Source organism: Panthera leo, chromosome B2, assembly GCF_018350215.1.
Source record: "Panthera leo isolate Ple1 chromosome B2, P.leo_Ple1_pat1.1, whole genome shotgun sequence".
Taxonomy (NCBI): domain Eukaryota; kingdom Metazoa; phylum Chordata; class Mammalia; order Carnivora; family Felidae; genus Panthera; species Panthera leo.
The window spans coordinates 39741129-39758308 of NC_056683.1; the positions used below are offsets into that span (position 1 = coordinate 39741129).

Here is a 17180-nt window from a genome sequence, read left to right on the forward strand (position 1 = left end):
AACTTTAGGCTCTGGGCCAGGGCTTCTCAGAGGGGAGAAAGAAACGGTCACAGCCGTGTCATAAAAACCCTACCCACCCCCAAATTGCCCAGAATGAAGCCCCTCCCTCTGTAGGGCCTCCCCTGCTGCCACCTAGAACCGTGCCAGAAGAGATTCCCTAAGAATGCGACATCATTCACCAAGCCAGAATTTAAAAATAATTATATTAATAATAAATATGTTAAATTACATTTAAAACAATAAATAGAAAAATAAACTGATAAATAAAATCAACGGGTACAAAATGTTTCCAAATTTCAACTAAAGAAAACACACAGACGACAGACAAGACAAATGGACATAACGGGAGGGCACTAAATGCATCACAGGAACCCTTCACAGTTTACGTCACAGCTCCCTCCTCGCCTGGTCACCCTTCTTCTCCCCAACTTGGAGACCAGGAGACTCAGTGGCTGATATCTTTGGGGACCCCAGCCAGCGCAGGGAAGCATCTGGTTCCACCTCAATGCCCTTCTGCAAAGCAACCTTGAACCCGGGGTGTGGGTTCAGGGGACAGGAGCGTGAGGCGGAGCGTGAGGAAGGAAGTCCCTACAGAGGCAAGTCGGTGCTGTTGTGCCGGGTTTTCCTGGCAGTGCCATCGTCTCGGGGCAGCGCCCTCTGCAGGTTGGACATGGCCACGGTCTTTTTGAGGTCAATCACGGCGTAGGAGTCTGAGCTGCGGGCAGGGTGGGTGGTGGGCACAGGGGCTCGGGGGACCGAGGGGTTCTGGGGCCCCTTGGGGCGGTCTCCACCCCAGCCTTTCAGCTCCACCTGGATGTAGTTGAGCTGCCTGGGGGCTCAGGGCCCGGCCGGCGGAAATCGAAGTTGAAGACCCTCGGGGAGCCTCGGCGGCGGGTCAGCGGCACAGGGAAGCTGCCATGGCTACGGAGGGCAGCCCGGGTGCTGGTGGGCTTCTGCAGCGGGGTCTCATCCTCCTCGCCATCAGGGAAGCCATTGGAGGAGGGAGTGAGCCCGTCCCTGGAGTCTCCGTCATCCCCAGCCTCCTCCCCCAGCTGCTGGGCGTGGCTCTCCCACACAGGGGGCAGGGAGGGCAGGTTCTCATAGTGCAGCAGGGCCGCCCGGCGGTGGGCAAGGCCATTCCAGCCTGGCTCCTCCGTGCTCAGTCTCCAGCCAGCCCCTGGCCGCAGCCCCGCACTGACGTTCTCATAGGTGCACTTGGGCTGGGCAGTGCACTCGGAAGGGCCCTCGTTGTTGTTGTTGTGGGGCGGGGGGTCATGCAGGCTGGGGCAGAGGCCCTGGCACTTCATCATGTGCCGCCGAGCAGGGGTTGGGCCCAACACAAACTTCACCTGGCCCGGCTGCAGGAACACCTGGGGGTCCCGTGGGTCAGGGCCCCGGGCCTGTGGGGGGAAGGGCACCTGGCCCTCAGGCAGGGGCTGCAGGCAATGCCGGTTCCTGCGGTGGTCATCCTCACCGGCTGGCGTGTTGACATAGGTGTGGGACTGGGGGAAAGAGTCCAAGGGAAGCAGGTAGGCCCGAGGGCAGGGAAGGAGGAGAGAACAGAAGGGACCGGATAAGAGAGGCATAGGGGAAAAGCGCTGGAGTTTCCCCCTCTTCCTTGTCCTCCACACCTCCCAGGGAAGCTGCATCCCTTTCTGGGACAGTAAGGGACCCTATCAACGTTCCTCCCCTCCCGTGATCCTTACGAGGCGCCCTGTTTCCCGGTCCCCCATCCCCACCCAGACCGACGGGGAGGAGCAGGGCAGCTGCTTGCTCACCTGCTCATCAGGGGCAATGAGGGCATGAGTGGACTCTTCCCCAAGCGAGGGGTGTCGCAGGCTGCTCGTTGAGGGGCGCCGGGGTGCTGAGAATCTCGGGCCCTCCCCTGGGCAGCCAAGGAAGCCATTGGAGAAGCTGGAGACAGTGTAGCCTAGAGCTGGGCACACAGGAGACAAGCCCGGGTCAGCAGTGGTGGGGGGGGAGGTACTTCAACCACCTGCCAACCACCTGCCACTGCATGTGTGGTGTCCTGGGAGTCCTCCAACTGGAGGGGAGATGCTCCCAGGGCCCCCAGATGGTTAGCTCTACTGAACCAGCAGCCCCTGCTATCTTTCACCTCTCAGTGGTTCAAACCCTGCCCCTTCCCTCAAAGCTCAGTGTGAGCCCCGTTTCCCCCATTACAGCCTTATCTGAAACACTTGTCATCATTGTCCCTTCATCTCATTCTAGCTCTGCCAGTGAGCTTCAGGGAAGCTCCCAGACATCAGGGGCCGCGTTTCTATTTCTTCTGCGCACCGCCCCCCACCCCCCGCCCCCGCCCTGCACCGTCCCCGGCTCCCTACCATGGGCCAGTTCATGGAGAGCAGAATATGCAGCAGGGGCTCAGTGTGGACTCAGTGAATAAATAAGTAGAAGCTGAGGGAACCTCTCCAGAAATCAGTCATGGGCAAAGATGCCTGAACCAAGCCGGGTATGACCCAGTAGACGGAAGGAAGCAAAATAGCTCCAGACTGCTGTTTCCATGGAAACCCAACGTCTCCCCGTCTGCTTCCCAGACCATCAGTCAATACAAGGCCCAGGACTCCCCAGCGTCAGCATGAGTCACCTGACTGGCCCAGACGGGGACTTGTTCATCCCCAAGAGTCATCTGATGGTGGGCAACTGTCCTGGAAGCATGGATCGCCCAGACATCCCACCTGCCTGCCTGACTCGTGCCTCCAAGACCGGCACTGCCTGGGCCTGTGCTTGTGCGTACAGATGTGGAGGCTGAGGTGCCAAGGACGGGGTCTCCTCACCATTGGGAGGCTGGGGGGCCCGAGGGAGGTCGAGCTCAGTCGGGTGGCTGTTGCGGGTGATGATGACTGGCTCTTCCATCACATTGATGCTATTGCACTGCATCAGATCCTGAAGCAGGTTGAAGATCTCCTCGGCCCGGGAGCACTTGAACGCGAATATCCCTGAAGAAGGAGAGGAAGAAGTGAGGCCCCTCTGACCGTGTACCAGTAGGAAAGGACCAGAGAGGTTGAACGGACGCACAAAGCTCAGGAAAATGTCCCTGAACGCCAGTCCCAGGCCTGCAGGGGACGGGAAGTGCCCTCCTCATCCTGAGCACACTCTAAAATCCAAGAGTTCCGGGAGGAGTTGGGCCCCAGGCCCCTTCCTGTCTCCCCCCCCCCCCCCCACTATCCATTACCACTGTCTAGAGATCTAATACCTCACCTATACTCGGTGAACACGGTTACCTATACCTATACCTTGTGAACACGGTTAAATCGTGTTCACAAGGATGTGTGTGAACACGGGTGAGGGGAAGAGAAGTAAACACCAAAGCAGAAAAGGATGGCAGCTGCCCCTTATCCATGGCTTTGCTTTCTGCGGTTTCCGTCACCCGCAGTCAACCAGGGTCCAGAGGCACATGAGCCTCCTTCTGACAGACTGTCAGAATGTCAGTAGCAGCCTCACACTAGGTCACAGCGCCTGCATCACTCCCCTCACCTCCTCCCACCTCGCGGGCATGTTATCATCTCGCCTCGTCACAAGGGTGAGCGCGCTACCGTAAGGCATGTTGAGAGAGACCACGCTCACCTAGCTCTTCCTACGGTACGTTGTTATAACTGCTTTGCCTTATTACTAGTAACAGTTGTTCATCTCTTACTGCGCCTCATTTATACATGAGACCTTATCACGGGCACGTATGTATAAGGGAATGCATGGTGAATACAGGGTTCAGTACTATCTGCGATTTCAAGCACGCACTGGGGCTGTGCCCTGCAGATAAGGGGTAAGAGGCTGGACTGTGTTAGATGACACTTCACATGCTGCCCCTGTCTCCCTCTGCCTATCACTCCCCAGAAAAAGGAGCTCTACCCAGGGCACCAAGCCTCGGCTCCAGTCCAACCACCTCCAAGCTCCACGAGGGCAGGAGAGCTGTCCTGTTCGTTGCCTGTTCCCTGGGTACTTAGCCACTGCCTAGCCAGAGAGGGAATGTCTACTCTGGATGGGCCCTTGGCCTCATGGAACTTAATCTCTGGTGCTGGAAGGAAGGAAGGACGAGCAGACTCACTCTAGGATACACATGGCAAGGCCATCTTGTGTCTCCTCAATGCAGCTGTCCTGACGGCCCCTCAGATTCCAGTGCATCAGCTCACAGTCCCAGGGACGGCAGGCCTGGGCTGAGTACCCGTGACTCAAGGGCTCCAAAGATGTCCCTGGGGTGCTGGGCCAGCCTGGAATTCTACACACCCCATCCTGGCAACAGCAGGGTCCAGGGCTCAGGGGAGGCTACTTGGGGTGTGTGTGAGCACCACAACCAGGCTGGGGTATGGGACAACTGAGGTTTGCAGGGATGGGACGGACAGCAAGGGGAGGGGGGTGGGGAAGGAAAAGGACCTTTCTGGCAAGACATGTTAGGGGCTACAAAAGGCTGGGAAAGCCTGGAGTTTTAGGAGAACCCGGTGTGGGGGCCTAGAACGACCCCTCTGGGATCCCAACTGCTGCTTAAATACCACGAGGAGGAGAAGCCCCTTCCTGTCCTCTCTCTGCTCAGCCAGTTTTTAACATCCTCTACCTCAGACGCCCAAAGGGTAAGATGTGTAGAGGTGAAGGCTCGCAGCCAGCAGGACGTCAGAGGCTCACTGCTGTGATGGTGGCCTCATCAGACAAGCTCGTTCGTCGCAACCCTGCTGTCACAACCCCAACTGCATCCAACACAAGCCCGTACTAGGTTCTTTCTGCAGAGCTCAAGCCCGGGTCCTACAAGATAAGCCGAGACCATGCTACTCCTTCAAAGAGCCAGGGCGGGCTCTAGCCTTGACTTCATGGAATGATCACTACTCTCTGACCCCTGGCTGCAGGGAGAAAGGGGAGGAAGGGAGAACACATCATACTCCGCTGCCCACAGGTGACAGGAGACAAGAATGAACTTCTCCAGGGTTACTCTGTATATCAGAGACACAAGAGTCTGGCCTCCCCAAGCCTAGCATTCGCAAGCCACGCAGGCCCAAGGTAATCAGAGCCTCTAGCCTGACCCTGACCCTGACCCTTCACTCTTCATGGCTCCAGGGTATAGGACTTGGGGGCCCACAAGAAAGTCTGTTCCTGTGTAGAGGACAAGGGTCCCTCGAAACTGGAGTCACAGAGGGAAAAGAACTTGCTTGCTCTCCCAGGCAGGCTCTGGTCTCGGGAGCACTGGCTCTTTCTCATGGGCTGTGCAACAAATGCCCCCACAGAAGGTCCCAGGCTGGGGCCGCAGTGACCAAAGAGAAGGAGCACCGGCCTGGGAGTCCACTTAGTTCCATATTAACATGTTGTGTGCTCTTGGCCATCAACCTTCCCTTCTCTGGGCAACACCTGCCAAGCCAACAGGCTTCCCCATGGTCCCCTGAGTTATGACCTCCGGCCCCAGCCCCTCGCCCCTATCCCAGGGGCGGTACTCACCCTGGCCCGTCTGACACCGGCGGCCACTCTCAAAGGAGAAGAGGTTGGAGTCATAGCCATAACGCCGCAGGCAGAGGTAGGGCCAGCGGACGGCCTCGCGCCGATGCAGGTGCAGCACCAGCTCGCTCTGTGTTAGCTCCATGATTCCGGAGCCCAGCTCCACCCCCTCGTCATCCACATTCGTCACCTGAGGGGCAGGGAACAGAAGGGTCATTGAGTGAGCCCATCAAGTATGTAGGGGTCCCAGAGCCATTGGGAGGCAGGCCAATGCAGGGCTAGGGCTGGGGGGTCAGGGGGCTCGCCTGCTTCTACCAGACTCCCCGGAGATGCCAAATGATCGTTGGGTGACTAAGCGGATGAAGCAGTGCCAAGGACCCACAGCAGCTCTCTAGGCCTCTGCTTTGTCATCTGGGCAGTGAGGCAGGGGTGGTTAGCTGACCTCCAAGGTCAGATGGTTTGACGGCCAAGGTTAGATAACCTCGGATGGTCCACCGCTGTATCCAAGGACCAGATGCTAATGGAGGAAGGGGTTCGATTATAAGTTCAAAATCTTAAGACCCCAGGGGGGAGAGTCAAGCCCAGGACAGAACACAGACCTTCTCCACCCCCTCCCCAACTCCAGGCCCTTGCTAAGGGCTCCCTCTTCTGGTGAGCAGGAGAAACCTGTGCCTCACAAGCTGAGTGCGGGGAGGGGGCTCCCCCTACAGGGAGGTGAGAGGTGGCAGGTGGCCAGGGGTGCACAGGTCCACTGGGCCCGGCCTTACCTTCCCAAAGTAAACAGCAAACACTAATATTGGGCTTCCAGGTGTTATGCACTGCTTTAAATACTTTATGTATATTAACCCATTAATGGAGACTTTTGTTGTTTTCTCCAAAAAAACCACCATACGTGTATGTGTGTGTACACATTTATATAAACACGCGTACACACATATACATACGTACATATATGCATATATACACACATACATACATATATATGTAAAGCTACAAATATAAACTGGCAGGAATGAATGTTCTAAAAGCATGATTTTTCATCACAGTATTTCTTCATTCTTTGTGGTTAGTAATGGCGTAGGAGAACCACAGCACTGGCAGCAGCCTGGGCCCCGCTCCCCAGGCCACTTCAGCAGCTCTGAGACATCTTAGTGAGCCACAACCTCAGCCTGTCCCTTCACCTTCTCTAGGGAGGCAGAGGCAACTCAACAGGTTGGCCCGAGCCCAGGAGGCCATGCTGGGAGAGCTCAGGAGAGGAGGGGGCGGTGGGTACCTTGAACTTGGTAGGGTGGTTGTCTGGGACGCTGTCTCTGTTCAGGCAGCTGCAGCAGCTCCCCATGGTGTCAGAGCAGCCAGTCCGCCCTAGGGAAAAACATAAGGGATAAGGTCATCGAGGTCAGCTCCAAAAAGCCTCACTCTGGGGACTCTGGCAGAACGACCTCGTTGTGATCACCTACTCTTGGGCACAGTGGGACACTGTCCCTCCTCGAAGAAATTCACATTCTCGGGACGCCTGGGTAGCTCAGTTGGTTGGGCGTCCGACTTCAGCTCAGGTCATGATCTCACAGTTTGTGAGTTCGGGCCCCACGTCGGGCTCTGTGCGGCCAGCTCAGAGCCTGCAGCCTGCTTCAGATTCTGTGTCTCTCTTTCTCTGTCCCTCCCCCACTCACACTCTGTCTCTCTGTCTCTGTCTCTCTCTCTCTTTCTCTCTCAAAAATAAATAAACATTGGAAAAAAAACTTTTTTTAAGAAATTCACACTCTCAATCCAGGGCCAGGCATGCACTGGATAAACATTAATTCAAGTGAGGATGTGTTAAAGATTAATTCTGACAGAGGGATGGAAGAGAGCTTCTCAGAGGTACCATCTGACCGTGACCTTGAGAAGTGAGTAGGATTTTGACAGATGTAATGAAAGCGAAGGGAAGCCTGGGCTGCAGGAAAAGAAGGGAATGGATACAAGCAGGGAACTAGAAGAAGTGATTTGCTTCAGGGGGAGGTGGGTGCTAGTTTGGGGCCCCCATTCAGATTTAGCAAACAAACTGTAACTGGGCAGTCCCCGACACTTTAGCCTGGACCTTTCTTTTTTTTTTTTTTTGGTCTTCTTTTCCACCTCACCCTTCCCACATCTCCCAAATTCTCTTTTTTTCCCTCACTACCATCCCAACATCTACTTCAAATTTATCTTTTTGATGTTCTCTTCCATGAGGTATTACATTATGGCCAAAAGATACAGTAAGAAGACTGAACTTAAAACAGGGCACAATTTTTATAACCTCGATTAGCTATTTCTTCATGGAAAAAATAAATGCTGGGTTTTCTCTCCTTCATCTAAAGGGGAGACCAGAGGACTTACTATCTGGCTTTTCCCTCCAGGATTATGGCACTTGGAGTATATGTCACAATGGTTGGGCCTCTGTCTAGAATGAAGAGGACACCACCAAGCTTGAAAGACCTATGGGAGCAAGCAAATGCACAGAACGATCCCAACCAGAATGGGTTGCAACTCGATACAAGAAATGAACCTGTAGGATTAGATATCCTTCTAGAACTCCCACTGAACGTGTAGAGCCTTGAACAGTCCTGACCTATATCCCCCATTCCTCCCAACTTGGAAAACTCCAGAAAAGTGGCTCCTATAAACAGCTCTCACCTCACCCAGGCCATTGGGGAGCTGACCATGGGAGGGGCATGGGGAAGGACCCCCACTTTATTCCCCCTGTTCTTGGTGGGGCGTCATGGCAGGTAGTCTGCAGAGAAGTCACCTGGATCCCTCTGGGACACACCTGGGGCTCACCTAGCACAGGAGACAGAGACCACAGGTTAGTGGAAACCTTTCATCCTCGCCCCCAGTTGTTAATGAAACTCACTTGCTGTCAGTCCATCCCACCTGGATTATCTGTTCCAGGTCCTAAGGGGACAGAAACACAAAGAAGAAAGTGAGATCAAGGGCAAAGGGGCCACCAATTCCAAGCCCCACAGGCGCTGAGAGGGAGTGATTCCCACAGCAGCAATGAGTTTGAGTTTGAGGCAACCTTTTAAATTACCTCTAGACCCCGACCCCATCTGAATCCTGTTACAACCAACACCAAAACCACCACTTTACCTTTGTGGGGAACTTTACAGAGAGCTTTCTCAAAAGGACACTATGATGTATGGGAAAGAACGCTGGCTTAAGATTCAGAAAACCAACCTTCTAGTCTGTTTTGTTGCCATTAAGCATCTGGGAGACTCTGGCAAGTCGACCTCCCACCTCCCACCTCCCACCTCAAGGCCTTAGTTTTCAAGGGAAACATCTGTAACCTGCAGAGTTTCTCACTGAAATAACTTCTAGAAGTGCATAGGAAAAACGTCACTAAAATGGACATTTGCCTCTTCCAGAACAAGCTCCCTCAATCTCACATTTGGAAACCTGATAGATTTTCTGTTCTCCAAGTTCTGAAAGGCTTAAAATTTTTAACATATATGCTAACAATAAATCAAAATTTCAGAGATCGGAGCCCCAGGTGGACAAGTTGACAAGCCAGGACCTTGGAGATCCTTGAAATCCCACCCTCCTGCTTTCCAGAAGCAGTATGTTTTCCCAGGGCCCCTTGGGCTCTGCTTCCTCAGACAACTTCCCAGATAAAAGGACCCCCACCCCCTGGTCTGGCTTATTCTCTGGAAGAAGGAAGCAGGCTCAGGGAGATGTACACAGCCTAAAGACCGGCAGCTGGGAAAATACCGAGGCTTGAGCCATCAAAAAGGAGTCTGAGGGTGAAACCAAGAACTACAGGGTGCAAGATGGGGGAGGGTGTTGCATCTTTTTCTGTCCCCTTCATTTGTCTTTAAGGTATCAGGACATATCATGACACTTCACTGAAGGGGGTTACGTTGGCTGAGACAGGAAGAGGGGGCTCAGGTCTGGGATACGTATGGATTGGAGATGCGGAGTGTCAGGGATTATGGGGACTCAAAATATGTAAGAGGGCTCAGAGAAACGTGGGCAAGTTTTTTTGCATTTGAGCATGGTGCAAGGAGAATGGGGCGTATGCAGGATCAGAGGAGCCACAGAGCTCTGGAAGCATTCGGGGGCATCCCGGAGAATGGTGGCTCTGCGGGCGTAACAGAATTCGCAAGAGTGAGGGGGTTCTGAGGGCTCCAGGACTAGCGAAGGTGTGTCCGGAGGTGAGTGGGGGTGGGGTGGTTCTGGGGCGTGAGCGACAGATGTAGGTTGCGAGGTTGTCAGAGGAATTTCTACAGACACTGGGAAGCAATGGGGGAGGTCGGGGCCGCGCGCAGTCCCTGGATCCCCGCCCCCAGCCCCGGGATTCCACCGCCCGCCCGCCCTGGGCTTCCTCTGGAGGGAGCGGAGACTGCGGCGCGGCGCGGTGCGGCCTCGGTGGAACCGCCTCGTCCCCGCCCCGCCGCGCCCCGACTCACATCGCCCCGCGGCCCGGGCGGCGCCGGGCCCCGCTCCCGGGTCCCGCTGCAGCTGCCGCCGCCCGCCCGGAGCTAAGGCCTCCCTGCCCCGCCCCGCGGTCGCGGGGTCGGAGGTCACCGGCAGCACCAACGAGACGCTGCGGGCGGGCGGACCCGATCGGGGGCGACAGGCGCGCAGCCTAGAAGGTCCCTTTGGAGGACTTTGCAGTCAGGAGCAGGGAGCATGCGCACACGCCAGAGGGCGCTCCGGGCCAGCAGCGAAGCTAGCCCCGCGGGGGCAGGGCGGAACCTGGGCGGGGACGGGGCAAGGGGCGGGGCTGAGGAGGGAAACAGAGGTGGAACCAGAGGTTTCCATTCCCGGGATCAGAAAAGGAACCCGGGTAGGGGAGAGACAAAAAAGATGGGGGAAAGGTCTGAAGGGTCGGAAGGGAGAAGCGCAAGGCAAAGGATCCCTAAAAGGGGCTGGGGACCGGGAAAGGCAACTGGGTGGGAGTGAGAACAGCCAGAGAGGGGCGGAGCTAGGAGACCCGAGGGAGGGGCGGGGGGGGGGCGGGGACATGCTGGCTCCGAGAGACTTTGTGTTCCGGGAGCGACTGAGAGAAGACCCGGCAAAACGACGGCACCCTAGTGTCGGCCCAGTGCCCGCGGGGGCGCGGTGCCGGCGCTAAACACCTGGGAGTGGGGAGAGGGGCAGTGGAGCCTGCACAATTTCCACCCTGAGATTCCCCAAATGCTTTCCTTCTGGCTGCAGCACCAGGCCCCTCCCGAGCCACTGGCTCTACCAGTCCCCGAGGGGCGGGCAGGGACTGCGGGGGGCGGGGGGGGAGGAAGGGCTGCACTCCCGGGGTGGGCAGGGGCAGGCGCTGAGGCCTCGGGGTGGGGACTAGGTGGAGGCCCGACGACGGGGTCTGTCAAGAACGGCCCGGACACCGGCGCGCAGCGAGGGTGAGACCCCAGCAGAGTCCCATTCCTTCCCCTAAACTCCCAACAGCCAGACTGGGGACCCCAACTGACTCCTGGGGAAGTCCAAGAAAAAACTTTGGGGATCTATCGAGAAGACTCTTGGCGGGATCGGACACTTCTCCCTCCATTGTCCGCGGAAAACCTTCCCATCCTTTTACCTCCCCAGTCCCTAGGGGCCGCTCAGGCTCTGCCCTTGATCCGGGTTGCACCTGCGCAGGGGCGGGAGAGGGGTTTCAGCCCTTATCCAAGGAGGGGACGAGAATTCTTGAAGGAATCCAGCATGTTAGTAAGACGGGGTCCAGTGCTGAGTGGAGGTGGGAGTATGGGAGGGTGAGGGGTGAAGGCTGATTTCTGAGTGTTGTTTCTGTGGGGGGCAATTTCATACTATAACCCGGAAAACAGGGTCCCAATCCACTCTGAGATCCCAGATGGCCCCTGTCCTGTTCGCACCCTCCCCCAAGGGCCTCTTGCTGCCTGGGGCAGGGGCATTGGTGTTAGAGTTAGTGGCTACTCTTAGCCCTGAGTATGAACAGCCCATACTGGCTGTTTTCCACAGGAAACAGGACCAGAGGGACAGAACAGGAAGGAAGCAGATGGGTGTGGAAGCAGGGCTGGGTGGCGCAGGACTTCTGAAGGGGGCTGGGGGGTGCCTTGCAGAGCTGGGAAGCAATATAACTGTTATAGTCCAAATTTTGTTCCCAACCCCAAAGCTGGGTCTTATAAAGAGGACAGAGATTTGGTGAGGCCCTCCTGTGCCCAGCTGCAGTCAGAATCCATCCCAGGTCTCCAAAGCAGCCTCTTCCTAGAATATCCCTTAGTTTTCTAATGTGACCTTAGGTAGGTTAACCTCAGTTTGTTTCTTTGTTTCAACTGGAAAATGGGGTAACAGAAACTACCTGATAGGATTGTTATGAGGATGCATAATATTATGTAAAACGCTAATATAGTCCCTTGCACAGAGTAAACGTCATAGAAAAGTTGCTCTGGTTATTTTTCTTCGGGGGGTATTGTACATACCTGCCCAGAGCTCTGGCTTCATTCTCCCTGGTCTCATCTCTGTCTTACCCACTGGGCGATGAGCTCCTTGAGGGCATGGCCCATTCCTTTTCTACTTCAGTAGTCACCCCCACCCCTCAAGATACTGTGGTCCTGCTAGGTCTGGCCCAGAGGAGGGCTGAAGAGATGTATTTAGAATTATCCGATGAAACTGGAAATTGCTGCTCTAGGTAGAATCCACAAGCACAATATTTTCTTTTGTCCTCGGGCTTATAGACTAGATGAGGAACTGAGAGGGGCACAGGGCACAAAGAGAAACATTAGGTACTAAATCTCTCAGGGTGCGGAATGTACTTACTTCTGGAGCTCAGGGAAGGGAGAGCTTGTACGGAGTGGAGGGGCTGGGAAGGGGTTCCTGGTGAAGTGGTCCTTTTACCTGCCCTGAGCCTACAGCTGGAAAAGGAGGGCCTGTGTTGGGAGTGCGGAGGAAGCAGGCTCACTGGGGTGTTCAGTGCACTGTCAGGAAGGGTGGGAGTTGAGGCTGGGGAGGCGGGGCTCTCTAGAAAGGCAGAATACCCTCTCTTTCCACGATGGGCCTCCTCTTTCCTATGTCTGGGTCTTGGGAGACCCCAGAGTTTGAGCTTTAGAAATTCTGGAGCCATGGGGCGCCTGGGTGGCTCAGTCGGTTAAGCGGCCGACTTCGGCTCAGGTCACGATCTCACGGTCCGTGAGTTCGAGCCCCGCATCGGGCTCTGTGCTGACGGCTCAGAGCCTGGAGCCTGTTTCAGATTCTGTGTCTCCCTCTCTCTCTGACCCTTCCCCGTTCATGCTGTCTCTCCCTGTCTCAAAAATAAATAAACGTTAAAAAAAAATTAAAAAAAAAAATTCTGGAACCAGAAGGCCTGGCTTCCAAGATGTGGCTCTGCCACTTAGTAGCTGTGTGACCTCCGGCATTTATCCTCTCTGACCCTCAGTTTGGCCATCTGCAAAATGGGGTCAAGAAGACCACCCACCTCACTTGGTGATTGGGAGGACTGAAGGAGACAATGCCTACAAAGCACTTAGCACTGCCTGGCATGTTGTAAGGGCCTGATTAATGGGAAGTGTTCTTGTTTTCTGGGCAGACTTTGTCACCAATGTCAGTGCTGAACTCTGGCTGGCCCCACCAAGGGGAGAGCCTCACCCCTTGGGAGCCAGGTCCGCCAGCCGACTCAGACACTGACCCAGGCCACTTGCCCAAGGAGGATCCTGAGGAAACTTCTGAGCAGGTAGTAGGAGCCCTGCCCTTCCCTCTGGCCCCAACATGCTCTCCATCCTACAGACTGACCTCCTCCCCTTTCCACCACCTGGAAGAATGTTAGCCTTTCTGCCCAACCTCCTATGGCCCTCTTCTCTTTGCAAGAATAATCCCTGTCTCTACAGCCCCCTTGCGTCAGGATATAGGGGTCCACCACCTTCACATTCTTCACATGAATACATGTGAACTTCTTCACATGAATACACATTACTTCCTCCAGGGGGTCTGTGCTGTCCGGGCACACTCTAGGCTTTGGCCCTAAGGAGTAAAAGGGGTGACTTACAGCATAAGAAAGGATACCATCTGGGGGGGAGCGGGGCCTCCCCAACCTGCCTCCATCAGAGCACAAATGCAGGAGCGGACCACCTGTCCTTGTCTTGATCTTGAAGGAGGGGGTGCTTGGAAGTTGTTCCAGATTGGAGAAGGGGTGGCAGTAAGGAGAGGAGGCAAGAAGAAGGCAAACCCAACCACCCCTCTCCTGCCACATCTCCTCAGGACCCTGAAGTTCTGAGCTTGGGGCTTCCTGGCTTGGACACCAACTGGGCCCCCAACCAGCCTGGGCTTCGGATCCTCCTGCAGCAGCTGCCTCCACAGGACAGCGACGTGGGTCTCCCTCTCCCCAGCATCCCTCTTTCTCACCTCCCTCTCTTTATTTACTGTGGGTCCAGAAGCCAGAGGACACGGATCTAGGGCCTAGCTACGCTAGTAATTGAAGAAGCCACCCCGCTCCGGCCCCAGCCCTAGTTTCCAAGTCCACACGGTTGGGGGGGGGGGGGGCGGGGAGGAGGGGAGATAGCATCCCCTCTGCTTACGATGCTTAGTTGAGGAGCAAATGAGAAAATGGACATGAACGACGTTTGAAACCGATAATGGAATGTACAAATGTAGAAAGTATGGTTAAGTATTTATTAAGGCCCTGTGTGCGCCCAGACTAAAGGCTTACAGTTCACTTGCGGAGGCAAGACAGGAGAATGTGGAATACATTGGAAAAACACAACAGAAAGCGATAGTGAGCTACAGCTCACTGTGGGGCAAGGATCTAAATATGTGGTGACAGGGGTCAGTGCTGTGGGCTGTCAGGACCTGAGTGGTGGCCATTCCTGGGGGAAAGTGAGACTGATGTAGACTTATTTCCAACTCTCTTCCCTCTTTCCCTCTCCTTCTCAATGCCCTTCTGTGCTGTTATCTTCTGCGCCTCCCGGAGGTTCTACAACCTTCCTCTGACCCAGCGGCTAAGCCTTCTCTCTCCAATCGAACTTCAGTCTTGCCTGCTGGGGGCTCTCCCACTCACAGTGGAGGCCTGTTTTTGCAGGAGCGCTACTGCCTGGCCCTTGGGGAGGATGAGCTGGCAGAGCTGCGGCTCTTCTGTGCTCAGAGGAGGCGGGAAGCCCTGGGACAGGGGGTGGCCCTCCTGGTACCTCCCGAGCTGCCAGAACACACCTGCGAGAAGGTATGTAGTGCCCCCCCCCATTCCCCTTTGCTCTCTCACTTCTGCAGAAGGGGCTAGCTCTAGGGACTCGGTTGGGAAAAGGGGGGTTGGGGATGGACAGCTTGGAAAACTTGAGGAAAAAGAGAAGCCAAGTTTAGGGGTTCTCCAGTGGCACCTGCAGTGGAGGTGGGCTTGCCAGGGGTGGGGGGAGAACAGTTCGGTGGGGGGTGGGATGGAAGCGCCAGGAGGGAAGCTAGGAGCATGATGCGGCCTCTGAGCAGCTGAGCATCCGCGCCCGGCAGTGCAGGGAGCAGCTGAGGCCAGGGGAGTCCGGAGTGTTCGCAGCCCGGGCAGGGGAGCAGCTCTACTGGCACCGGGCTTGCTTTGCCTGCCAGGCCTGCGGCCAGGCCCTGATAAACCTCATCTACTTCTACCACGACGGGAGTCTTTACTGCGGCCGCCATCACGCAGAGCTGCTGCGGCCGCGCTGCCCGGCTTGTGACCAGGTACAGCCCCCGAAGGCGGGGGGGGGGGGGGAAGGGGGGACCTGGGGGAGAACTGGGAGGGTTGCCTAGGGTCCAACGTGGCAGGATGTAAGGGGACACCTCTTCCAGCACCCAGGAATGGAGAACTCAGAACCAGCCTGGGACTTCTGTGTTCCCTGTGTTCTCGCTTGAGCTTTGGGCATGGGGACTTGTCTTGTACCCTCCCCGACCGCAAGCAGAGTCCCCCAGGTTTTCGTGGACTAAGAATTTCTCCGGAGCAGGGAGTGTCGGACAGACGTTCATCTCAGCTTTCCTGGTGCCCAGTGCTGTGCCTGATCAGGCGAGGAACTGCCATACTGTCAGTATACGAGGCAGAGTGGAACCCTGGGTTGGGAGTCCAAGCGACCAGGGTCGCACTTCTTCAGGCTGTGCCACCTGCTAGCGGGATCCTGGCTAGGCCAATCAGCCCTCCCTGCATCCGAGAGTGGTGGAGTAGATCAGATGGGATGTCTGTAGACGACGTGCTTTAGCGTTAACTGGGTATAAGGCGTGGTTATCGGGTGAATGAATGAGCGAGTGGATGAATGAATGAATGAATGAACTGCTCTCCCTCCCTCTCCCAGCTGATCTTCTCCCGGCGCTGCACCGAGGCGGAGGGACGGCGCTGGCACGAGAACCACTTCTGCTGTCAGGACTGCGCGGGGCCCTTGGGCGGGGGACTTTATGCCCTGCCGGGGGGCGGCCCCTGCTGCCCCAGCTGTTTTGAGAGTCGCTATTCGGTTTCCGGCTCGAGCCGGGCCCAGACAGTGGAAGGTAGGGCGTCCCCCGGTAAGGGAGGAGAAAGTGCAGATCAAAGGGGAAGGGGGCAGCGGCTTGGGCTGGGCTGAGGAGGGGATTCTCCCGGACTGGGACCCTCGCCCCGGTCCCACGCCGTCCCGTCCCTCCAGCAGCGCCCCCGTCCCCCCCACCGCACCCCCCGCCCCGACCCGAGCCTCGGGGCCCGCAGCTCTCACCGCGCGTCCCTGGCCGGAGCGCTCCAAGGGCCTCCCGAACCCACCCCGCGCCACCGTTGGGGCTGCGGCGCGGGACTCACTCCCGGACTGGGGACGCGGTCGCCCTCTGGTGGGCGGCGGCGGGGAGGGGCGGGGCGGGGGAGCCCGGTAGAGAAGTCGTGTCCGCGGCGGCGGCGCGCACGGCTCAGGGGCGGGGCGGGGGGGCCGGGCCCCAACGGGGACTGGCTTCTTGGGCCCGCTCCTCTCTGATCCCGGAGCTGGAGAGTCGGGACTCTGAGATGGGCGTTTCTGACTCGGCCCGGAACAGGGGAGGAGGGTGTTGACAGAGTTGAAGAAAGGGACCGCACCCCGCTGGATGCCGCTACGGTCTCCCGAGCTGCCCTTCTCGCCTCTGCCCCCCGCTCCAGTCTGGAAACCCAGAGGGAGCTGCTTGGATCCAGTCCAAGACAGCAGCGTCGAACGGGGGACAAGGTGGAGGCACCCACAGGGCGGGAGCAGGGCCGCCTGGAGACACCCCTCGATGCCTGCCCCACCTGCTCCTCTTCTTCTGACTCGGAACCCGAAGGCTTTTTCTTAGGCCAGCGTCTTCCCGGGCCCTGGAAGACCCCCAGAAGCCTCCAAGCTGGGGACAGCGACACCTCCAGGAAGCACTGCACCATTTGCTAGTGTCGCAGCCCGGAGACGGGGGAGGGGGTGTGTGATCTGTGAGGTGGGAGAACGAGGCTCTCCTCCCCCTATAAAAATCCTAGACTGAACGCAGTCAAGGGCACGCCTGGGAGAGGCGGCGAGACCACAAACTTGGAGTGCTCCCTCTTAAGCCTGCGTATTCTATGACTTCTGATGGAGACTTTCTTGGGGAACCCCACCCCCCAAAGCTACGCATCGCCTGCTGAGCTAACCCCTATCCCCACCCCCGCAGGCTGGGACAGCCCCATCCTCATCATCTTCCTGAGCCAATGAAGTGACCATTCAGAGACCACGTGTGGCAGTGACAGGTTGGCCAGCTGAAGGCCAAGAGGGAGCCAGAGGCGGGACGCGTCCAGGCGACTGTAGTGCCAGGCCGCGCTCCTCCCCTTGAGGAGCTCGGGGACGCGCAGCCCAGGAGTTCTCTCACCCGGGCGCCCGACCTCTCTGGAGCAGCTG

At 56.9% G+C, this 17180-nt stretch overlaps 2 protein-coding genes across 4 annotated transcripts; one reads left to right on the plus strand and one right to left on the minus strand.

The window, feature by feature from the left end:
* Positions 1 to 277: 277 nt before the first annotated feature.
* On the minus strand, positions 278 to 8927 carry FRS3 (fibroblast growth factor receptor substrate 3). The gene is given in 8 exon segments (XM_042938724.1): positions 278 to 830; positions 833 to 1502; positions 1779 to 1936; positions 2796 to 2957; positions 5437 to 5623; positions 6707 to 6795; positions 8086 to 8229; positions 8323 to 8927. Coding segments are annotated over 6 exon segments (1485 nt in total). The 5' UTR covers positions 6773 to 6795; positions 8086 to 8229; positions 8323 to 8927; the 3' UTR covers positions 278 to 588.
* A 1798-nt stretch (positions 8928 to 10725) lies between these two features.
* Positions 10726 to 17024, plus strand: PRICKLE4 (prickle planar cell polarity protein 4). 3 transcript variants are annotated; one of them, XM_042938726.1, is made up of 8 exons: positions 10726 to 10799; positions 12938 to 13081; positions 13606 to 13713; positions 14423 to 14560; positions 14842 to 15045; positions 15648 to 15837; positions 16345 to 16730; positions 16957 to 17024. In XM_042938726.1, exons 2-7 carry the CDS (start codon positions 12950 to 12952, stop codon positions 16701 to 16703), a joined length of 1131 nt encoding a protein of 376 aa, XP_042794660.1. In that variant the 5' UTR covers positions 10726 to 10799; positions 12938 to 12949; the 3' UTR covers positions 16704 to 16730; positions 16957 to 17024. The 3 variants fall into 3 exon arrangements, with proteins under 3 accessions (XP_042794660.1, XP_042794659.1, XP_042794661.1); XM_042938725.1 differs by having other exon boundaries at positions 16345 to 17001; XM_042938727.1 differs by lacking the exon at positions 13606 to 13713 and having other exon boundaries at positions 16345 to 17001.
* The last annotated feature ends 156 nt before the right edge of the window (positions 17025 to 17180 follow it).